Source organism: Pseudophryne corroboree, chromosome 12 (assembly GCF_028390025.1).
Source record: "Pseudophryne corroboree isolate aPseCor3 chromosome 12, aPseCor3.hap2, whole genome shotgun sequence".
NCBI lineage: Eukaryota > Metazoa > Chordata > Amphibia > Anura > Myobatrachidae > Pseudophryne > Pseudophryne corroboree.
Window position 1 is genome coordinate 41,957,000 of NC_086455.1, and position 25,728 is coordinate 41,982,727.

At 42.3% G+C, this 25,728-nt stretch overlaps 1 protein-coding gene across 2 annotated transcripts in view; it reads right to left on the reverse strand.

The window, feature by feature from the left end:
• Positions 1–588: 588 nt before the first annotated feature.
• Positions 589–25,728, reverse strand: part of LOC134979908 (uncharacterized protein CLBA1-like) — a 51,819-nt gene continuing 26,679 nt past the window's right edge. For both annotated transcript variants that reach the window (XM_063946528.1, XM_063946527.1), the window contains exons 2-6: positions 18,517–18,977; positions 10,164–10,315; positions 8,961–9,081; positions 6,527–6,640; positions 589–838 (exon numbers count right to left, since the gene is read on the reverse strand). In XM_063946528.1, coding sequence (XP_063802598.1) covers positions 692–838; positions 6,527–6,640; positions 8,961–9,081; positions 10,164–10,315; positions 18,517–18,861 — 879 coding nt within the window. In that variant the 5' untranslated portion in view covers positions 18,862–18,977 and the 3' untranslated portion in view covers positions 589–691. The remainder of the gene's footprint in view (positions 839–6,526; positions 6,641–8,960; positions 9,082–10,163; positions 10,316–18,516; positions 18,978–25,728) is intronic.

The window sequence follows — 25,728 nt, forward strand, 5'->3', positions numbered from 1 at the left end:
CACTGCACTGCACATGGTTTTGCCCAATTGCTAAAAAAAATCCTGCTGCGATCAACTTGGAATTACCCCCATAATGCAGATCTTTGATCTCAAATTTTCTTCAGTCATTAGAAGAGTAGATGTTTTCAAAGTGCAAATCATCTCCTTGGTAGAAGAGCCTTTAGATTCTGAAATTTTTTGCCTTGAGCGTTGGACATACCAGACCAGTTGGTGAATGTGTAGGTGTAGGTTCCAGCTTGGTTGCTTTAAACTAGTCGGAAAAGTGACAAGATGTACAATGCAGTTGCATCAGTCATTGGAATCTTCAGACCAGGCGAAACGCGTAATGTCTTCACTTTAACTACTGGATTGTCCTTAACAGTTGACAGAGTCATAGTTCACTTATCTGATTGTTCAGACCAGCTGAAGAAATGTTGTAGTCTTTATAATGAACTAAGTTATTTCACCTATAAGAAGTGCTATATATATGTTTGTTATACACCTATAGAAGTGTTTTTAAAATTGTTAGTAAACAGTGATATCACATCACTCACCATCACAGAATTGTGTCTTTCTGTGCACTCAGAAATGTTAATGGTGAAAAGTGCAAAAAGTTAAATATGTACTTTAATTTAATTGTATAAATATTATGTTGTTTACACAAAACAACCTTTTAAACCATTTAAAGAAAATTTCCTTCCACGAAAAACATCTAAAAATTAAAACGCAATTGGTTTGTACTGAAAAAACTTTTCTTTCCAGAAAAAGTGAGAAAAGGCAAAGGAACATCAGTCGACTTCTTCAAAAACAACTGGTATGAAAAAATATGGCCCTGTTTGGATCCTGGGACCACATCCAACTGAAATACAAGAACAAAAATACAAATTGCCTATATATATATATATATATATATATATATATATATATATATATATATATATATATATATATATATATATATACATACATACATACATACATACATACATACATACATACATGTAACATCTTCATCCTCATTTATTTGTTACACTCCACTATGCTGAGACAAAGGTGCAAATGTACTAAGCCTCGGAGACAGATAAAGTGGATGGAGTTAAGGCACCAGGCAATCAGCTTCTACCTGCCATGTTACAGGCAGTGTTTAAAAAATGGTAGATAGGAGCTGATTGGTTGGCAGTTTATTTCCCTACACTTTATCACTCTCCAAAGATTAGTACATCTCCCCCAATAAGAGCCAATGGGATCCAGAGTACAGATTATAACAGTAGCGGTTTAAAGCCAGAAAGTATTTTATATATATATATATATATATATATATATATATATATATATATATATATATATTTATTATTTGTAGTTGAAACCCCAGTTTTCTAAAATATAATGACCGATTGATATAATGTGAATGTTGTATTTTGCTTATTTAGTCACATGGGGACTCCTTGTACAAACTTTGTATCAAGCCTGCAGTACGGATGGTGTAATGAAAATACAATTTAAGGTATGTTCCTGCGCAATCTATTTGCTGCCTTACGTAGGGTCCTTCCCTGATGTGTCACCACACACACACCTATAGAAGATAATATGAAAGAAAATAAAAGATGGGATGGGATCCTACTGGTGGCGCAAAATCAAAGTACAGTGGTGTTTTACCGTGATGGTCACTGTCCGTTAATGTTATTGGAAAAGTCCATTGATTTCACAATGAGTGGTCCTCGTATGAATTCAATTCCATTAGACGATATGTAAAAAAACACAAATGGTATAAAGAAGTTCAGTAGAAGTTCTAGAAAGAGTCAATAAAAGAGGGTGACTTCTGCCCGGACTCCTTAGACTATGGTGATTCGGGTAGTGTAATGGTATCTGTATAGGTTCACCCCGGTGTCGAAGGTAAAAGTAGCTACTCACATGTGTGCTTACTTTCATACACCACAGACAAAACCTATAAAGGTTTCTTTAAAGCCTCTAAGTGAAAAACTTCTTATAATCAAATTTGATGTGCCATAAATATTCCCGTATGAATTCTTCTGAAAATAATGCTCACATCCGTGCTTACTTCAAAAGACGCCGTTCTTTCATAAACGGTTTCTTTTTTCAGCAGGCTGACTTGTCGTCCTCACTCACTTCATGACTTTGTATTAGGCTCGGTATTAAGCACAAACACGAAGGGATGTATGAGGATTCATGTAAATTTATTATTAACATTTCTTAAAAACAGATTCTGGTTGATATACCACAAAAAAGACCAGCAAAACAGTGGCACTTCAAACCTTCACATGCTCCACCAACGTGTTTCTACTAGTTAGTCTTTGTCAAGGTGCATGTGAACTATATAGAGGGTATGGTATAGTTCACATGCACCTTGACAAAGACTAACTAGTAGAAACGCGTTGGTGGAGCATGTGAAGGTTTGAAGTACCACTCCAACCAGTTTTCAGCAAGAAAGCGGTGAGATATCCCGGGTTAACATCTTATTTCACTGTTGGACTGTGCTGTATAACATCTGTTTTGCTGGTCTTTTTTGTGGTATATCAACTAAAATCTATTTTTAAGAAATTTTAATAATAAATTTACATGAATCCTCATACATCCCTTCGTGTTTGTGCTTAATACCGAGCCTAATACAAAGTCATGAAGTGAGTGAGGACGACAAGTCAGCCTGCTGAAAAAAGAAACCGTTTATGAAAGAACGGCGTCTTTTGAAGTAAGCACGGATGTGAGCATTATTTTCAGAAGAATTCATACGTGAATATTTATGGCACATCAAATTTGATTATAAGAAGTTTTTCACTTAGAGGCTTTAAAGAAACCTTTATAGGTTTTGTCTGTGGTGTATGAAAGTAAGCACACATGTGAGTAGCTACATTTACCTTCGACACCGGGGTGAACCTATACAGATACCATTACACTACCCGAATCACCATAGTCTAAGGAGTCCGGGCAGAAGTCACCCTCTTTTATTGACTCTTTCTAGAACTTCTACTGAACTTCTTTATACCATTTGTGTTTTTTTACATATCGTCTAATGGGATTGAATTCATACGAGGACCACTCATTGTGAAATTAATGGACTTTTCCAATAACATTAACGGACAGTGACCATCACAGTAAAACACCACTGTACTTTGATTTTGCGCCACCAGTAGGATCCCATCCCATCTTTTATTTTATTTCGGATGGTGTAATGGTTAGCATTACTGCCTCACAGCACTGAGGTCATGGGTTTGATTCCCACCATGGCCCAATCTGTGTGGAGTTTATATATTCCCCCGTACTTGCGTGGGTTTCCTCCGGTTTCCTCCCACAATCCAAAAATTTACAGGTAGGTTAATTGGATCCCAACATAACATTAACCCTAGCGTGAATATGTGTGTGTGAACATGTGGTTGGGACTGCTGTGAATGGCCAAATATTCTCTGTAAAGCGCTGCAGAATATGTGTGCGCTATATAAATAACTTGTAATAAATAATAATATGCCCCACTCCTGGCATTTTAATATATTGGCATTGTTCATCATTATTCTATACATTTGAACGTCTGCTGATATCTAATACTTTGGGTATTTCTCGTGTAATTTGGGAAGTGGACACCCTTAAATTATGGGTTTAATCACACTGTGGACATTACTAGTATACCTTCATATGGAGGACAATACTTATATGTCTGGAACTTACTGTATAATTATTAATAAGGCACATTATTAGTGTAATTCTGTGTGGTGGAACTAGTGGTGTGCCTCAAATTGTGGGCACACTGCTGGCATATAGTAATCAATGTATACAGCAGACACTGATATAAGGTAAAGAGCATGTAGAGATTTGAGCAGGCGGCTTTATATATTTAGGGATGTACGCGGACCCCAAAGTTTTGGTTTAGGATATGTATTTTACAAATAAATAAATGTTACAGATAATAAAGTAATTTAGGCCTTGATTTGTTCCAGTAGTATTAGTAACCTCAATAACATTATTTTCCAGTCAATTTTGACCACCTCACAGCTCACAATATTGTTTTCATTAATATTGGCCAAAGGCTGCAGAGAGCTGCCTAGTTACTAAGCAACAGAGCAGCGACACAAACACATGGCAGTTTATAGCACATCTATGAAACAAACCCAGCACTTCAGCAACAGGAACTACCACTTTTTGAGCTAAAATGTTTACTTTGTTTGGGTCTCCACAAAACAAGCTACAAATAGGCTTAAGGCAGCTAAGCTAACGGTGCTGTGCATTCACACTGGGTGCCATGTTTTTCATCTAGCCAGTAGCGCTGTAGAGCTCTAGGCTAGGGTCCCTAGCGGACTCTAGGGCTGTCCCAGAGCCTAGAGTGCATGCGCAGATCTCTGGGAAAATGGCGCTGTAGCCATCTTCCCAGTGATTTTCCTATTGTGCATGCACAAAACACTGCTAAAATGGTGATTTCTGCAGCACTGCAGCTGCGTCGTGGGACTCTGGAGGGTAAGCACTAAAAATAATGGTTGCAGGGTGTGTGATGTGGGCTCCCCTGGGCCCGTGTGCACCGCACACACTGCACCCATTATAAATACGCCAGTGCCGGTATGCCTCTTAGTGAAGCCGATGATGCACAGTAGCCTACCTCTGAATGAGGTGGCTTTTTGTGTTATATGCTGCTGAAGGTGATACACCCACCTATGGGTTGTCACAGTCATGTAATCTTTAGTTTGCCCACTATCGCTTGTCTACATATCTGTGGTGAAGTGGACAGTGGGTACAATGGCATTTTGTAGGCCAATAATTAGGTTTACTTTTTACGTCCCAGTACAGGCGAGGTTTTGCTTATCTGGTAACATGGAATCAAGATGGGATTTGATAGCGGGGACACAGAACTTCAATTAATAATAATAATTTTATTTATATAGCGCTCTTACTCCGATAGGACTCGAGGCGCTTAACAGATACATAACGTAATATTGGCCCTCATTCTGAGTTGATCGCTCGCTAGCTGCTTTTAGCAGCATTGCAAACGCTAGGCCGCCGCCCTCTGGGAGTGTATCTTAGCTTAGCAGAATAGCGAACGAAAGATTAGCAGAACTGCTACTATATAATTCCTTGCAGTTTCTGAGTAGCTGAAGACCTACTCCTAGATTGTGATCACCTCAGTCCGTTTAGTTCCTGCTTTGACGTCACAAACGCCCTGCGTTCAGCCAGCCACTCCCCCGTTTCTCCAGCCACTCCTGCGTTTTTGCCTGGCACGCCTGCGTTTTTTATCACACTCCCTGAAAATGGCCAGTTACCACCCAGAAACACCCACTTCCTGTCAATCACTCACCGATCAGCAGAGCCACTGAAAAGCGTGTGAAGGTGACAGATGCGCAAAAACTTTTTGCATCATAGAAAATAATCCTATATGTGAAAAATGGGTGTGGATCATTAGATCGACAGTGTCTAGGTCGACAATATTTAGGTCGACCACTACAGGTCGACAGTCACCACCGTGACAGGGTCAGAAGGTCGACTTTTTCTAGGTCGACAGGTCAAAAGGTCGACATGAGTTTTTTATGGGGTTTTTTTGTGTCGTTCTCTTTGTAGAGTGACCGGGAACCCCAATTAGTGCACCATGTCCCCTCACATGGCTCGCTTCCTCGCTTCGCTCCGCACAGATTACTGTTCCAATCATAGTCCACGTGGATTGTTAAGTATGAAAAAGTTTAAAAAAAAGAAAAAATGTGAAAAACTCATGTCGACCTTTTGACCTGTCGAACTAGAATATGTCGATCTTCTGAACCTGTCGACCTATAGTGGTCGACTTACACATTGTCGACCTAGACACTGTCGATCTTCAGACCGGATCCCGTGAAAAATACCTCCGATTAACCATTACACTTTACAGAACATATGTATTCTCTTCTATGTCTATAAGCTAATAACCATTTTTATCAAAACATGCCGCATACATATCCTAATGCCAGATATGAGCATTTAGCCCACACCCTAATCTGCCAAACCACATATTCAGTTATCAATAGGCTCCTCCCACTTTGGCCACTGCATGAAAATCCATACATGTATTTACAGGGTAAAATGTGTTTAGTATAAAACTATTTTTTTAATGTCCCATTGGACCTTTAGAAATCGTTGTTAACCCCTGAATACCTGCATCTCAGACTCTATGATGCGGAAAAATCTATTTCCAGGTTTACAAAGTAAATTCAAGATCAGGATTTACAAAGGGGCAGCCACATGCTATGGCATTAAACACTGTAATAACAGTATATTTTGGGTCTAGCTGGTTTGATAATCAATGAAAAGCAACATACACTTTTTTTGTTGCAGTAACTAAAAACACTAGAGGCCGGATGTAATGGCTTGTGAGACGGCCGGAGCTCCGAGACTCCAGCCAAACTCATATTTTTGTAAGGCAGAACACGTTTACAAGGCAAAACCAACCAGGTTTTGCCTTGTAAACGTTTGCTGCTTTAAAAAAACGTACGCGTTCGGCCGGAGTCTCAAAGCCTTGGCCGTCTCGCAAGTCATTACAACTGGCCGTACGTGTTAAATGAACAAGAAGAGCAGGATATCTCACCTTAGTCTGTATTAAACATCTATTGCCAGCAGGGGGCATACTATCACCTGTAGAGAACCTTTCAATATTGGTAATCATTACCCCATCACTGGTCTCCTCTCCATTGTCTGAAAACTGAATAAAAAAGGAAAACGGTCAACAAACACTAATCAAGGCAGATCGTGTCTACACAGCTACAGGATACATTTTTTTTGTTATAACAATTTATACTCACTATGGGGGTCAATCCAAGTTGATCGTAGCCGTGCTAAATTTAGCACAGCTACGATCGTCTTCCCTGACATGCGGGGGGACGCCCAGCAAAGGGCTAGTCCGCCTCGAATGTCAGTGCCCCCCCACAAATACAAAAGCATCGCACAGCGGCGATGCTTTTGTATTTCAGGAGTTACTCCCGGCCAGCGCAGCTCCTGCAGCTGGCCGGGAGTTGTTCGCTGCCTCTGCCCGCAGCGGCTGTGTGAGACGTCATACAGCCGCCGCGGCCCGCCACCCTAACGCCGCCGTCCAGCCCCCTCCCGCCCAGCAACCACCTCTGTCTCAGAGGCAATCGCTAGGTAACGACAACTGCCATGCGTCGGCGCACTGCGGCACCGGCGCATGCGCAGTTACGACCCGATCGCTGCGCTGCAACAAACTGCAGCGAGAGATCAGGTCGGAATGACTCCCTATGTTAACCTCATTCCCTTTGTGTCTTTGCTGCAGATGTAAATTTATGGTATTAAATGCAACTATATCTAACCGACCACCAGGTTTTTTTTTTTTTTCATTTGAATAGGAATTAATTTGTAATCTTATCAGTTTTGAAATGGGCGGAGATAGAACAACCTGTAGCCAATCAGATCATGGGAATGTTCACAGACCAGGAGATGAACGGGCTGATCTAGTGGGAGTCAGGGACTTGTACATTCCAGTGAGTGCATTGGTGAAGCCACAGTGAAGAGTGAAGTGGAAGCACGGGGAAGCTACAGATGGGTGTGGATCATAGGGTCAGCAGTAACTAGTTCAACAGTCATGAGGTCAACCACCTATTGGTCTACACCATGTCGAAATAGGACGACATGGTCATTAGCTTGACATGAACAAAGGTCGACATGGAAAAAGACCCACATGATATTTTTTTTAAACATTTTTTTGGTGTAATTTTCTTCATAAAGTGACCAAGAACCCCAATTAGTGCACTGTATCCCCTCGCCATGCTTCCGGCAAGGTGCCTCACTCCTTTACCGCTGCTCTCGGCACAGATTACTGTTCTCAATAGTACTCCACATGGATCATAAAGTATGAAAAAGTTACGAAAATGGAAAAAACTTGAAAAATTCATGTCGACCTTTTTCCATGTCAACCATGTCCATGTTGACCTATAGACCATGTCGATCTAATGCATGTTGACCAATAGTGGTCAACCTAATAAGTGTAGACCTAAGTGCTGTCGACCTAAAGACAGGATCTCCTACAGACACTGGGGCAGATGTATTAACCTGGAGAAGGCATAAGGAAGTGATAAACCAGTGATATGTACAAGGTGATAAATGCACCAGCCAATCGTCTCCAATATGTAAATTAACAGTTAGGATCTGATTGGCTGGTGCCTTTATCACCTTGCACATATCACTGATTTATCACTTCCTTATGCCTTCTCCAGGTTAATACATCTGCCCCATAGTTTGATAATGGACCATATACTGTTCCACAGATAAAAGTAATAAAATCGAAGTATTCCCCAGCTTCTAATTTACTTTATATTAAATGTGGTCCTTAAGTTTTAGATAAAACTTATTACAAGGGGCACATGCAATTGAAAGAGAATTCAAAGCATTTAACGTACAATGTAATATTTATGCAGCTGCGTTAGGAGAATGAAAATGTACATGAAAAGGTCAAATCTAATGTAACATTTCCCTCAGATAAAGCCAGTGAGGCTAGCACATTGTGCTATAGGATACGGACACGCCTTGGGTGGTCTTCAGTATGCCACCAGCCGGGATCCCGGCGACCAGCATACAGACGCCGGGATCCCGACCGCCGCCATGCCGACACATTCTCCCTCTTGGGGGTCCACAACCCCCCTGGAGGGGAATAAATAGTGTGGTGTGCGTAGCGTGCCACCGTGCCTGCAGCGTGGCGAGCGCAGTGAGCCCGCAAGGGGCTCATTAGTGCTCGCCCAGCTGTCGGTATGCCGGCGCCAGTATTCTAGCCCCGGGGATCCCGGCCGCCGGCCACTCATACTGCACCCACACACCTGGCATGGACATTTACAGAACTATTTCCCCACTGATCCCTCTCTCTAGCTCCACTGATAGATTGGAAACCAAGTGCTCAGTACTAGGTCAAACTAGTACCCATAAATACCCAGTCCCAGTTCTAGATCCAACTCTGACTGAAGTGGGAGTACATTCTCATTAATAATATTTAGAACCAATGAAATGTTAAAGATTACATTTTCAGCACCAGTTCCAAGCAGCAATCTGAGATCTCTGCATCCTTTGGAATTAGGCCAGTCCCATCCAGATTTTACAGGTAAGATATCTCCACCTTGCTGTGAATGGTCACAATCCAGCCTGGAATGCATAAATATCATTTCAGCAATTCTTCAGGGACACTGTAAGTACAAGACCTCAATCTACCAATCTACAATATAATTCCACTATTCTATGTGTCTGTGACATGCACAGTGAGATTTGGATGGTGATGAGAGAGAAAGAGAGATAGGGGAAAGAAGAGGAAATAGATGGGGAGAGAAACAGGGAAAGAGGAGAATGAGGGAGGAGGAGAGAGAAAGATTGAGGGATGAGGAGGAGAGAGATGGAAGCTAGGGGAGGATGGGTTGGGTGGTGGTGGGGGGAGCACACCCCGGTTCAACAGCTAGTAAAGTTGCAATCTTGAAGCGAGTGCTGTACTTCATTGACACTGCAATCATGCAGTGAGTGCTTACTCAATAATCTCCATCGTATAATGATAAGGCTTATTTTTTAGTCATTGAACTGACGTTTTATTCTAGTGTTCTTGGTTGTAGTGTGCACATTAGAGGTACGAAACAGATAAGGCAAGCTTTATATTAATGTAAAAATACACCATTAGGGGGCAAGTAAAGGATCACTTTAATAGCTCATTTTACTGGGCATGTTTATTACAGGTATTTTGCATTAAATTACAGTATTTCCCCTGAAAATTATATTATCCCTAGGATGTAACAAGGAGGGACTTCAGAAGATATCTGGAGGTGGAGTTAGCCCATAGATTATGGGCTTCTCCATTGCGACGTCCGTGCATGCACACGCAGTACACACGCGAGGTCTGAACAGAGAACCAAAGTGATAGTGGTAGCCATCACTATGCTTCCAGCCCTTCATAGAGAAAGAGCTTTTGTGGAAGCTCTGTCCCAGCAACCCAACATTCATAAATGCAAGCGGTCATTTTCATGACCGTGTTGCGAGTCATTTTCAGGCCAGATTCACATTTTATATTAGTTTTAGTAAATGTGCCCTGTAGTCATCTCAATGAATACATCTAGGTTAATATGGAATAACTGGTCAAATTTTAAGGGCTAACTACTTTTAAATAACACCTTTCACATCATAACATACAGAAAAAACATTTTCTCCTAGATGGAGTATATTGAAATATAAACTGATTAAGTTACCATAAACGAGTCCTTATTAGTTTGCATAGGTGTTCTTCATTAGATGATGTCATCAGCGTAGACAGGTTTGTCACATCCTCACTTGTCTCTGACACAGGCATAGCTGGAAAGCTCATTTTAAATATAGATTCACACCCCTCTGTACTCTGCAGCTAGATAAGAGAGAATGGAAAGATTTAAAAAATATATAGGATATAAAGTAAACTTTGAATTATATACAGAACTAGAACCCTTGACTTTGCCACCCACTTCACACCTAAAATTGATTCCATACATCAGAACATCACATTCCACCTGTCCCTCTGCACCTCACCCCCCTCCTTTCCCAGACCACCATTCCCCATCCATCCTACCAACTCTGACATCTTTTTCTCCTGTATCTGGAGATGAAGTCATGACCCTCATGTAATCCCCCCCTTCCCACCAATACCCTTGACTCTATCCCCTCCCGCCTCCTCCACTACCTCTCTTCATCTGCCTGTTCCCACCTTGTCCACCTCCTCAATCTTTTCCTCTCATCAGGCACTGTCCCCCGTGCATTCAAACATGTCCTTGTCTCTCCATTCTTAAAAAAAAAAAAATCTACCCTTGATTCTACTCTCTCCAACTATCGACCCATCTCTCTCCTCCCTTTTACAAAAATTCTCTGGAGAGGGATACACCCCAAATCCCGGCGCAAATTGGTCAGCAGTAATTCATTAATTAGCCACCAGCTGCACACACTAAAGGATTAGCTAGATCCTCAGACAATTTAAAACAAAAAACAAAGAGAAGTGGTGCGCTTTTGTGTAATTGTATGCCTTTAAATTACAATAAGTTTAGGTGTCTGCTTATACTCGAAACTGAAATAAATAACCATAGAATCTGCTTTATAAATAAATAAATTTTTACTTCAATTGATAAACAATTTATTACATTTAAAAACTATAAAATCAAGGAATTGGTTTGTATACCACACACTCAAATAGGAAGCATTAGATAACCTCTAGCGCTGTATAATTATTAGCAACAATGTAACTCTTTTGACACTAAACAGACCCTTTGCGATCTGCTAAATAGTGTGTCAAACTGTAACAAATACTGACAATTTTACAAGGAAAAAAGGTCTCTCCAATCCTCCTGCTCCTGGCGTCCCAGTGCAGAGGATTGCTGCTGTATAGTGGTTTACCCGAACTTGCGGGAATGTCTAGCGGTGCAGACACCCGGAGAGATACACGTCCCTGTGGCTGTCAGTGTAAGCACCCACCGCCGGCACTATATTCAGTGCAATCTCAGTTCTGGCAGGCGGGTATATATTTATATTGCTCCCAATTACCGCTTTCCAATGTGGCCACTGGACTTGGCACAGTCTCGGTTCTGGCTGGCGGATAAACGGAGCTCCGGTTTGCGCTTCCAACGAGGCCGTTGCAGACAGTGCTCGTAGGGATGCTTCAGTCAGTGTGTGTCTCCTCCCTTTTGCCTCCAAACTCCTTGAGCGCATTATCTACAACCGCTTTACTGCCTTTCTTTCCTCACACTCCTTGCTTGACCCATTTCATTCTGGCTTCCATCCTCTCCACTCCACTGAAACTGTCTTCAAGTCTGCAATGACTGCCTTGCTGTGAAATTCAAGGGCTACTACTTTCTGTTCATTCTTCTTGACCTCTTTGCTGTATTTGACACTGTGGCCCACCTTCTCCTCCTGCAAATCCGTAACTCCCTTGGTCTGCATGATTTAGCCCTCTCCTATCTATACTCTTATCTCTCTAACTATTCCTTCTCTGTCTCCTCACATAACTCCACTTACCCCCACCTGTACTAACAGTAGGTGTCCCCCAAGATTCTGTTCCTAGATCCCTTCTATTCTTCCTCTAAACGTCCTCTTTAGGTGAGCTCATCAGTTGTTTTGGTCTCCAATATCATCTCTATGCAGATGATCTACCTTATCTTCCCTGACCTCTCCCCCTCTCTCTTCACTTGTATCTCCAACTGTCTCTCTGATATCGCTTCCTGGATGTCCCAATGCTTTCTTAAATTTAAACTTGTCTAAGACTGAGCTGGTCATCTTCCCACCCTCCCACACAACCTCACCTGCCACAATTTAATTATCTATTAATGACACAACCATCTCCTTTATCCCCCCTTCCCCCCCAAGCGTGCTGTCTTGGAGTTATCCTTGACTTCTCCTTCAAACCATACATTCAGAACCTCTCACAGTCCTGTCAATTCCATCTCAAAAATATTTCAAGGATCAGACCCTTTATCACCCTTTATGCTACGAAGATCCTCATCTACTCACTGGTCATCTTCAGACTGGACTACTGTAACCTCCTCCTACCTGGCCTCCCTGATTATAGCCTATTTCCACTCCTCATTGCCTGACTCATCTTCCTCTTCAAACGTACTATATCTCTTACATCAGGGGTGTATATTAGATTGTGCATACCTTCCAACATGACCCACTCAGGAGGGACAAACCTGGGAGAGCTAGTGATGTCAGTGGGCTGATGCAGAAGTGTTTATATACCATGTATTTGTCCTGCATTGTCTTGCACTGTAAGTCACTATTTTCATGTTTTACTCATTTGTTTATGTACAACCCTTGTGATGCCATATAAAAGGATGATGATGATTTTTTAATAAGGGACACATATGGAATATAAAGGGCTGTGTGACACAGATTATACAATGATGGGTCATAACTGAAAGTTCGGGGTAAACAGCAACATTTTCAGGTGGCCCCTCTACACACATATTTTTATGGGGCGCAGGGGTGGAGGGTGAGGGAGGCAGAGTACCAACAATGAAAGCAAATGCTGCAGTACTATGGAGAGGTAACTGTAATGTATGGTTGCAGGCAGGGGCGTAACAAGAAATTTTTCTCCACCGAGCCAAAACATTCTCTGCCCCCCCCCCCCCCATGATTGCCACTAGTAAAGTGATAAATCTGCTTGCACCTCAAAAGGGGTGTGGCCTTTCTGAAATGGGTGTGGCATTGCTTAAAGGGGAGTGGCTTTGCAGGAAAAGACTTCCTTATACCCCAGTTTTGCAACCTGGATGCCCAGATGTTGGCCACCACAGGAAAAAATAATAATCCTGATTCATGCCCCTTACATTATTTGTCATTTTTCCTCCTTATAGTAATGCCCAGTATACATTATACCACATAATGCAATGGTCCTTAGACATTATGCCACACACAATAATGCCCATTACACAATATGCCACACACCGAAATGCCCCTGACACATTATGCCATACACCGTAATGCCTGTGACACATTATGCGATGCATCGCAATGCCCGTTATACATTATGCTACACACTGTAATGTCCCTGAGACATTATAGCACATACAATGCCCATGATACAGTATGATGCCCATGATACAGTCATGACTGTGACACATTATGACACACACTGCAATGCCCATTATACATTATGCCAAACCCTGCAATGCCCCTGAGACATTATACCACAATGCCCGTGATATAGTATACATAGTTACATAGTTGTTAAGGTTGAAAAAAGACCATTGTCCATCGAGTTCAACCTATAGTGCTATTTACAGATGATATCCTTGGATGCCATTTTCGGCTAAAAGTTTATCTAAACCTTTTTTGAACATAACGATAGATTCAGACATTACCACTTTCTCCGGCAGTTTGTTCCATAACTGCCCGTATGGTAAAGAAACCCTTCTTTCGTTTGGTGTTGAACTCCCTCGCCACCAACTTTAAAGGGTGACCTCGTGTCCTGTGTACAGATCTCTCGATAAGTAAATCGCCCGAAAAGATCCCTATAAGGTCCCTTCATGTACTTGAAGATATTAATCATATCCCCTCTCAGACTCATTTTCTCTAGTGTAAACATTCCCAACTTAACTAACCTTTCCTCATATTCCAAGGACTCTAAACCTTTAATCAATTTAGTAGCTCTTCTCTGCACCTTTTCTAGTTCTACTATGTCTTTTTTATAATGAGGAGCCCAGAATTGTACACAGTATTCCAGATGGGGCCATACCAGTGATTTATACAATGGCAGGATTACGCTTCCATCTCTAGTCTCTATTCCCCGTTTTATGCATGCTAATACCCTATTGGCCTTTACTGCAGCACCACGACATTGGGCACCACTGCTAAGTCTATTATCTAGGGATCACCCCCAAATCCTTCTCCATTACTGACTTTCCAAGAATTACCCCATTCAATGTATAGTTTGCCTGTTCGTTTCTGATCCCGAAATGCATTACTTTGCATTTCTCTATATTAAACCTCATACTCCACTTGGCTGCCCAAATCCCCAGTTTAGTTAAGTTGCTTTGAAGAAAGACCACATCCTGATCTGATATAATTATCCTACAGAGCTTAGTATCATCTGCAAAAATTGATACCTTACTCTCGATGCCATTTACTATGTCATTTATAAATATGTTAAACAGTAAAGGTCCCAGCACAGATCCTTGTGGTACACCACGTAATACCTCAGTTCAACCCTAAAATGTTCCATTGACTACCACTCGCTGTTCCCTATTAGCCAACCAAATTTTTGATCCAAGTACAAATATTTTCACCAAGCCCAAGTTCCCTTAATTTACGAAACAACCTCATGTGAGGAACTGTGTCGAAGGCTTTCGCAAAATCTAGAAAGACCACATCCACCGCATTACCCATGTCTAAGTTTGCACTCACTTCCTCGTAGAAGCTAATAAAGTTAGTCTGACATGTCCAATTTTTACAAAGCGATGCTGGTTCTTACACATTATGTTTGAGCAACCCAGATATTCCTGAATGCTATCCCTTAATATGCCTTCTAATATTTTTCCTACTACAGAAGTCAGGCTTACCAGTCCATAATTTCCAGGATTAAATTGAATTCCCTTTTAAAATAGTGGTAAAACATTCTGCAATACGCCAGTCCCTGGGAACTATGCCAGTTGCTATTGAAGCATTAAAGATTAAGTATAACAGCCTAGCTAACTCTGAGCTTAGCTCCATAAGAACCCTTGGGTGCAGTCCATCCGGGACGGGAGATTTATTAATCTTAATATTTTGTAATCGCTTTTTGATTTCTGCTTCACTTAAACACAAATAATCCTGCTAATTATACTTTGCACTAACTTGTTCAATTTCCTCCATATTTACTTCTCTAGTGAAAACGGACGAGAAGATTGTGTTCAATATCTCTGCCTTTTCATGGTCACTAGTTAACAATACTTCTAGGTCATTTTTACGTGGTCCTATGGTGTCTTTTTTATCCTTTTACCATTGATATACTTGAAAATAAAAATTGGGTTAGTTTTACTTTCCTTCGCAATTCGTTTTTCATTTTCTATTTTAGCTGCTCTAATTTCCTTTTTGCACAATTTATTGCATTCTTTGTAGCAGCGGAAGCTCACATTACTCCCCACAGATTTTAAAGTTTTAAATGCTCGCCTTTTTCTGTTCATTAATAACTTAACGTTGTTATTTAGCCACATCGGTGTAAAATTGCTCCTCTTGCTTTTGCTGGTCAAGGGAATGTACTCGTGCATGAGCTTGTGCAGCAATATTTTAAAGGTATCCCACATTTCTGCAGTGTTCTTACCGTTAAAGATTTGGTCCCAATCTATACCCTTCATAGATTGCCTGAGCATAATAAAATTTGCTTTCCTAAAATTAAAGGTTTTAGTCGAACCCATATAACGCTGTTTACAATAACACAGTTCAAATGTGACCATATTATGATTGCAATTTGCCAACGGCTCCCTTACTTTAGATATTGCCTCCACATTATTTGTTATCACCAGGTCCAGTGTGTTGTTATTCCTAGTAGATTCCTTAATCATTTGGGGCAGATAGTTATCTTTTAGTATATTTAAGAACCTATTACCCCTAGCTGTACTACATGACTCCAATGACCAATTTATGTTAGGATAATTAAAGTCCCCCATAACCAACATATCACCATTTGCTTCTGCCTTTACAATTTGCTGGTGGAGTTGCGATTCCGCAGCCACACTAATATCTGGTGGTTTACAACATGCCCCTATTAGTAGTTTCTTAGTATATTTGTCCCCAAGTTTTATTTCCACCCATAATGACTCAATGTGATCGTTACTACCCTCGCAATCAATTTCCCTTTGGTATGGTTTGAGGATGGAGTTAACATAGAGACAATCTCCTCCACCCCTTTTGTTTTCCCTGTCTTTTCTGAAAAGTGTGTAGCCCTCCAAATTTACTGCCCAATCATGGGACTCATCCCACCATGTTTCATGATACCTATGATACCATATCGCTCACTCATTACCAATAGTTCCAATTCTCCCATTTTGCCAGATAGGCTTCTTGCATTTATTAATAGACACTTTAGATTATTAGCTCTTAACCCTGTTTTATAATTTTTTTGCCTTGAAGGACACTTCTTATTTGTAGATTGGATTACCAGAATCTACAACTTTGTTTAATTTCTTTTTTAAGCACTTTTTTCTCCTCCCCTCTTCTCCACCCTCATCGATCTTACTACGCGGACCCGTCCTTGCTATTCACATTGAGTATACTATTCAATCTTTCTGTTCCCTCCTCTCAGACACCTAGTTTAAAATCTCCTCCAGCCTTCTAACCATCCTACCCCCCAGCACTGCTGCCCCCTCCTCGTTCAGGTGCAATCCATCCCGACAGAAAAGATGGCGCCTAACCGAGAAGTCTGCCCAAAGCTCCAAGAAGTGAAATCCCTCCTTCCTGCACCAATCTCTCAGCCACACATTAACCTCCCTAATCTTCCTCTGTCTCCCTGGGCTAGCGCGTGGCACTGGTAATAATTCGGAGAATATTACCTTAGATGTCCTTTGCTAAAGCTTACAACCTAAATCCCTATAATCTTTTTTAAGGACATCCCATCTACCACTGACTTTGTCGTTCGTGCCGATGTGCACCAAGACCGCCGGGTCTTTCGCAGCCCCTCCCAATAATCGGTCTACCTGGTCTGCGATGTGTCGTTCCCGAGCACCCGGAAGACAACATACTTTACGAAGATCACGGTCCTGGTAACAGACTGCCCTATCTGTTTTTCTAATAATGGAGTCCCTTACCACCACAATCTGACTAGGTACCTCGCTAACAGTTTTCCCCTCCTTGCCAGGGTAAATGTTCCTCTGGTTGCTAGAGTAAACAGCTACCGCCTGGTCATCCAAATCTGCTCTGCCGTCCACAGTAACTTTTCTGGCGAATCTGCTAGAATTTAGTAGCTCAGAGCTGGCATTCCTCTTTCTCCTCCCCCCCCCCCCCCCCCCCCTTCTGCCCCTTCTAACCGTAACCCAGCTACTTACCTGTTCCTCCTCCACATTGTCAGACCCATTCTGTTGCATCCACAGTGATCTGCAGACTGTGCTCAAGATTGGCGATCTCCCTCAATGTTGCGATGGTCTGCTTTAGATCAGTTACCTGGGCTTCCAAAGTGATCATCTGCTCACATCTTGTGCAGAGGTACTCATCCTGGAGCAGTGGCTCCAGGTATGCATACATCTCACAAGATATGCACTGGGTGAGACTACCAACCTCGTTCCTACTCATTGTGTATTGTGTAGTGATTGCCGTTCCGCCGCTGCTCCTGCTGTCGTCTCCCATACTCCTGCAGCTCTGTATTGAAAATGTTGCTCCCAAAATGGCCACCGCCACAGAGGAGACCGTTATTGAAGATACTAGAGGAGCCCTCTAGAATTTGTAATAACTGTCTCCTCTGAGGCGGGAGCCATTTTGGGAGGGATGTTTTCATTAGATTGAAGCATGAAGGTGGCTGACCTTCAGCAGCAGACTCACAGCAGCGGCGATCATGGGGGGGGGGGGGGGTATATCCCCTGACAATGAGCAGAACCCCTGACAACGAGCAGGTACATGCATAACTATTGTGTGGTCATAATATGGTGACAAGGGCATTCATTTGGGGGTATAACATGGTGTACGGGGCATTGCTGTGTGGGGCATAATCTGGTGACGGGGGCATTACTGTGGGGACTTAATATGGTGCCTGTTTAGTCAGTCCCGGGCCCCACAATTTCTGATGGAAGCCCTGGACCCAGGCGGCTGTGTACTCCACACACCCTGCTACCATTATAGATATGCCCATGCGTAAGGTTGCTAGCTAACATAACTACTGCCTGGAAGACCAAGAATGTGTCACCAGGTTTGGGAGACTCCTGTTTTTTTTTTTTAGACTGTATAGAAGGATATGATTAAAAAAAAAATACACATAGCTAAGTCTTTCTCTTAAAGAACAATGAAGCAAAGAAAATGTTATGACTACATGTATTTAAATCCAGATATATAAATAAGTATAGCAGCAAGAATTAAAATACTATAAATATTGCTAAACACCAATTACATTTTTCAAGCCCATACCACATTTTCCAGGTTAAAGGCATCCCATTTGGCTTGGCCATCTGTTGTCTCAGTGTAGTCCTCTCCAGTTAAAGTCATAGTGTCAAAAGAGTCCAAACAGAATGATTCATCTGCATAGTAAAATTGTTCCGATTGCGGAGTAAATTCATTAAAACTTTCGAAGTCTCCCCATGTGCTAGTGGACTCCGGCAATAGTTTATCCGTATTAACATCATCATATGGACATTGGGACGTTATAGGCTCATCTCTTAAGCAGACATTGTCCATACTAGATGGTACATGCAGAACGGTCTCAGTCTTTCCACCACTGTTGCATACAGCAGTAGCATCACTGCCATCCTTCATTATGCTTCATGGATTTTAACATACACTAATCTGAAATCATCTGAGAAAATATATATTGTCCAGTTCATAAATGATCTCTTTTTGGCAGGAAGGTCCTTCAACTTCTAGCTCTTGGCCTGTAATTAGAAATAAAGACCCTGTAACTAGAAATGTCTGATCCACACAGAGAGCAAAATTATGTTAGAGAACCCTACGCGTTTCATAAAGTCATAGCCACCACAATGTCTGCTCCATCCCCAGTAGGGTGGCCAATCCTGGGCCATTTTTTAAATCCCGGGAATCGGGATTGAAAAATAATTAATCCCGGGAAAGGTTTCAATGTGAATATTTTGCACATGTGCAGCATCAAGTATCATCTCTCTACGTGAATATGGACCAGATTTATCAAGCCTTTGAGAGTGATACATTGCACGGTGATAAAGTACCAGCCAATCAGCTCCTAACTGCCATGTTACAGTCTGTGTTTGAAAAATGACAGTTAGGAGCTGATTGGTTGGCACTTTATTACCGTGCAATTTATTACTCTCCAAAGCTTGATAAATCTGGGCCCACGTGTGGTTTGCCTGTGCCTCAGACAGGCCCAGAATCTCCTCTCTCCTAAACACCGCATGTAGCCATACCTCCCAACTGTCTCAATTTCAGCGGGACACTCCCGCTATTCGGACACTGTCCCGCTGTCCCTCCCGCGGGTCGCATTGTCCCGCGGGGGGGGGGGGGGGGGGGGAGCGGGGCAGGGTGCAGTTGGGGGAGGCTTTCATCACCCGCTGCTTTGCTCTGCAAAGCAGCCGGTGATCATTGAATAGATGCCGTGCACCATCTATTCAATGCTGGGAGGGGAGCAGGGGGCTGCCCAGCTGCTTGGGGAGCGCTGGGCACGCCCCCAAAATGCTGAAAACAGGTCCGTGGCGCTCGGCCACGCCCACTCGACAGATGCCACTCCCCTTCCACGGCAAGTCACACCCCCTTTTTGGGTCACGCAGGGGTCCCTCTTCCTCCCCCTTCAAAGTTGGGAGGTATGTGTAGCAGTATAAACACAAGGGTAGCGTCTAGTTTCCCTTTGTGGAGAGGACCTTTCCCATAAGCCCCTGGGTCCATGTCACAAACTATTTGGAATAGTAACCTGTGCATAGACACAACCTAAACACAAGAGTTACCATGAAGATCACTTCCTTGTAATCTCATGAACTGATACAGACAAATGTTACCTGCATGGTTTGGTGCCTAACAACCACACTATACAGAAAGGAACTTTAATGTTTGAACCAACAGGAAAATAAATACACTGACTTGTCAGTAAATTAAAAAAAGGATGTATTTTCTAAAAGTGCTGCTGAAAGATAATTTGAGAGATACTTTCAGTGCATCTTACACATCTACAGCACTGCACATACACAGAGCGGTCACATCTCTGGAGAAAAACACTCTACGGGAGAGGAAGTCCTGTAGTTCATGTTGTGGTGACCACAAAGATAAAAGGTTTCATAACCAACACACTTCTGCTCAGTTTGTAACATGTTGCAATGTGGCCAAGTGACTTGTTTACATTCACAACAAGACAGAAGGCAGGATGCTTCAAAACGGCAAACCTCAGAAAATGCTTTTATCAGGCAATACATTCCGGAGCTTGGAACTGAAGCCTATGGGGTCCTTTTCGCATTGCCCTCTGAGAAGGATCCAATCAGATCCCTCCTCCAAGCACCTCCAGCGCTGCGTGTGTCATCCGACACATGCACAGACGGTAGATGCTAGAATCAAGTGGGCTAAGGGACCTTTTCCGTAAGGGGGAGGAGTTACGACACAAGGGGGATGAGCTAGGCCAGCGGGATAGTTCCTCTACTATCCACGCCACCAACTATTACCTTTAGCAATCAGGTGGCGAGCGGAGCGAGCCACCGAGCCCGAAGCGTGGCGAGCGAAGCGAGCCCGCGAGGGTACTTTTCGGGTACCCTGTTCGCTTCCGTAGCTCCTCCCCCTGGTGACGTGTCTCCTCCCCTAGATACGTCAGAAGGTCCCTTCTCCCACTCCGAAATAGAATCAACCATGCACAGATGGATTCCCAGGTCATAAACTTGAAGTCCCCATACCGCAAAGGACTCGGGAGAGCTGTCCTTTGCTGATATCTACATGCATATGGCATTAATAAACACCAATATGCATGAGTGGCAGGATGCATCGTATTCACAATGCAATGCTTGATGCACCCCACTCAGAATGCGGAGAGGTCTTTATGAAGGGTTGGGTATGGGTGACCTTCGATTAGGATCCCGGCAGTCACCATACCAGCGCCAGGATCAGCATTATAACTACAAGCACGTTGAGTCCTATTGAAGAAAGAGCGCTATATAAATAAAATTATTCATTTTTATTATTATATCCCGTATGACATAAATATATCTATGTTAAGGAATTGTCCTACTATAATACACTTCTAATTGCAGGTTAAAGGCTAAATAGTTGATTCGGTTGTGGTATGAATTGTCAATGCTCAGAATGTCAACTTTCAGAATGATGAGACCAGACCGTCAACACGGACAGGAGGTCGACATGTCAGAAGTTGATATTAACATTGCCGGACTGTCGACCGGTGACATATGGACCATGCAGATTTACATTGGCAGGGTATCCCTAAGCCATAGTTGGCTACCCTCCCTCATTCTGAGGGAGACTCCCTGAAATAGCAGCAATCTGCCTGACTCCCTGAATAGTCCATCAATCTACCTGATTACATTTTATCCCCATTATGTAGTTACATTCTTGGGGGGAAAAAAGAAATCACTCAGAGATTATATACATTCAAATAGGATCGTCAGTGCCAATTCCCTGCATTGGTTATAAGGCACAATGATCCCTATGGCTACAATGCATTTTAAATACGTTTTCTCGTGGCCACTTACAGTATTTGGAACCTCTTGCAAAACACAATACACGGACATATCCTGCTAAATATCAGTGTCTTTTCTTCAACAAATAGATTTTACTAACTTTGGGGCACATTTACATTTGGATGTACAGTAAGCCATTTTCATGACACGCCACCCAGATGTAGCAGTACATGTCTGCGCTGATAGGTGTTACTTTCATAATCTCCCTGAAATGCTTTTTCAGAAGTAGGAAAGTAAGCCCTAAGCCTAACTCGAACCATAGCCTACCCCTAACCCTAAACTCATATAAAAATTGGCTTCCAAATAGCGACATTATGTCATTTCAACTTTCAGTCATCGTCGGCATTGATGACACCTAACTTATACTGTTGATTCATGAAGAGGTTGCAATATCTCAACTGATCATATCATTTAATGCCATTGCCGGGAAGAGGCTGAAGCAGCAAGGATTCCTGACCAAAGTCATGTGATGCAAGAGTGGGGAGAAGTGGTGTTCTACAGCTTAACTACACTGTGTGCCATGTGGCTGTGGTTACCATGGTAGCCACAGGACACGGTGCAGAACTATAAATCAATAGCAGCAGCAGAAACAAACCAAGGAAAAATGCCAAGCTCTTTATCATACCTCCAATATGGATTTAGGCAAAAGAAAATCAGCAAATTTATTCGTAGGTTTGTTGGGTTTTAGACCCAGTACACCACGTGTGGAAAAGCCTGTCCTAAGCATGCCAAAAGAACTTATTTTCTATTGCTAGTTTGTTCTCCTATAACAGAGGACATGTTACACAGAGAGGTGACTATAAAAAGAAAATAATTTGGTTACACAAATGTTTCCCTGTGATGCAATGCACGCCTTTGTTTTATCAGAGACACCCATGCACTAAAATGCCCTCTGAGACCAATTTGACCGCCTCCGTAGCATATTGCTCTTTCGACGACATGACTATGGTTTCGGGTAAAGAAAAGAAAAAAACACTCTCAGGGAAACTTGGTGTTAGCATAAGCTGGAGAATTGCTTAGCAACCTGGGAACAGCTCTATAGCTAAGAGACTCTGGGGAAATGTTTGCTGTCTAGAACTAAGGAAGAAGTACTGTAGTTTTGATATCAGATGGTTTCTTGGTCAGATACGTTGTTCCATACAGCCCAAGGCAAAATTCTGTACAGTAGCTTATTGTATCACATCTATTGAGATGCTTTCTGCCTTTCATAATGGATTCTCCTGCCTGTAACTCTTCAGCTGCCAGAGGTTTAAAAACCAGCCCTGCATGAACTACAATGGAACAAAAGTGCAGTATAACGAGCGCATACTCATTATTTGTTTTCTCTATTAAGTGTACCTATGCAGCATAAATGTTACCATTATATGGGCACAACTAATATTCATTAAAGCAGTACTTCCTGGTATTATGAAAACTCACCCTACCCATAGTGCCATTCACCAGGGATGTGTGGCATTGTATATCACTGAGACTACGGATTCTGATTGGTCCTCCTGACAGACTTTTGCAGCCATTTTGAAATGTTCTGAAACGTAGGTTCTGACACAGCTTTGAAATGTGGCCTTTGAATCGGTGGTAACCAGTGACATCACAGAGTCACTTTCAATATAGATCAGTATATTATATATATATATATATATATATATATATATATATATATATACACACACACATTCTAATGAACAGATTTTTTTTCTTTTTTAGCAGTAATGATTCTTCACACTATACGGGTGCCTCCGTTGTGTGGTATATAATAAATACTTGATTGGCTGGTATGGGTTATAGCTTAACTCACAGTCTTTGCATCTGATTAATAAACTTAAACATACCTACCTATAGGGACCGGGTGACAAATTTAAATGAAGATTTCACTTATTTATAAATGGTGCAACAGGCTACTTCTTTCCCCTCATCCCATTATCAAAAATAGGTAAATCATTCGAACTTTTATTTAAATGTGTTATTACAAATTAGCAGAAAAGAAAGATTTAACTAGGATTGCCATAATATCTCTTTCATCTGTGACACCTATGATTTACACAGCTTCTGTGGCTGATTAGAACCAGCTGAAATGCAGGCTTGAATTTAGCCAGCCACAGAACCTGTGTAATTCATATATGTCCCGGAACAAAGGAATATTACAGCAAGTCTAATTTCAACTAATCCTCATGATGTGACCTTATAACGCCGAAGCTGTGTGATATTAAATGTAGCATTGGGTTGGGGTTGGGTGAATGGCGGTTGGGATCCCGGCCGCAGGGGGGCAAGCGCAACAAAGCCCCTTGCAGGTTCGCTGCGGGCTCAGTGTTTCGCTGCACTCTCCACAGGTTCTATTCCCACTATATGGGTGTCGTGGACACCCATGTGTGGGAATAGCCCTGGGCCCTGCGTATTTTTAAAGCGGAAATCATTTACAAGGCAAAACCAGGTTGGTTTTGCCTCGTAAATGATTGCCGCTTTAAAAATACAGCCATTCTCGGCATACATCCTGCACCTCCTGCAAACTCAGACCCTAGTAAATATACCTGCTATCGCACAGGTGGGTAAATCAAACTGAGAGATGTGATAATTAAGCCACCTGTGCTCATGCATAGATATCCTTATTACCTGGACTGTGAATGGGCCACGAAGACTGGGTTTGGGAAACAGTACACTAGAGACTTTAAGGGGTATATGTACTACAATGTAGATTTATAGATGTGGAGATGTTGCCCATAGCAACCAATCAGTTTTTACCGATCATTTATCTAGCACCTTCTAACAAAATAATAGCTAGAATCTGATTGGTTGCTATGGCAACATCTCCACTTCTGTAAACCCACACTTTAGTAAATATACCCCTAAAAGAGTGTATTTGCTGGCATGTTTAACCACTTGCCTGGCATGGTCGAATCAGATGCGACCATACCAGCAAGTGCTTTATCTGACCTGGTCGCACAGGATGCTAGCAGCTGCACGGAACGGAAACTTCCCTCCGCTGCTGCTCTCAGAGGGAGCGGAAGCTCCCTCTGCCTCCCTGCATCCTCCCCCAGTGTTTGCAGTGCTGCCGATCACTGCTGACTGGTCAGCACAGCAGGACCCTAACCCAGCGGCTGCAGACAGTAGCAGCCACTGGGGAAGTGTAAACCAACCCCCCCAAGCCCCTGCTGTGTATGTGTAGAAAGTAATTTTGCGATGGTTGTGATGTTAATGACCGATGTTCCGATGTTTGAAAAAATGATTTAAATACAAATAATTTAAAAAAAAAACTTTGTTTTCTTAAACTAAAATCATCTTGGAAAGGGTTAAATTCGTGTTCACCTTATTCACTCATAAAAAAACAACAACAATTTCTGAGCGTTTTTTTGTGGAAAAAAAATCGTCAGTTAAGTTTGTTTTTTTTAAATATGTTTTTGCCAAAATATCCCACCCCCCTCTGCCGGATTGGTAGGTGGTCCTTGTCCTTCATTAAATTGGGTCCATATAAAGGAGGGCTCTGTTTGTAACTAATACCCCTTTTCCACTAGCTTAATTTGCCCGTGTTTTTGCACGGGGGCGCACATCAACACAGGTTTTTAGTAAGTGGAAACGGCTCACCACAGGTTGAGTGACCCTGGAATCCTACCCGGGTATATCTACCTGGGTTGAACACGGTAATTACCCGGGTATTGTGCAGTGGAAACGGTCATTACCCGTGTTTCAGAACTGAGTAACGAGTGACATCAATAGGCTTTTACAGAGCTTACCCGGGTTAAGTGGAAACAGATCCGACTCGGGAATAACCCGTGTCTAATAAGTGCAGTGGAACCGGCGGGGCCGACATGGGTTGTAGCCGGGTTAAACATCCCGGATTGGACCCGGTACTCAGGTGGAAAAGGGGTATAGGACTCAGCAGAGTGCTGTGTCAGTCCCACTTCCTGTCGCCTCAGGCTGCAGATACTATTACGCATTAAGGTTCCAGCACGATACATTTTTTTACTAGGACATTTAAACTCCGCTCCTTGGT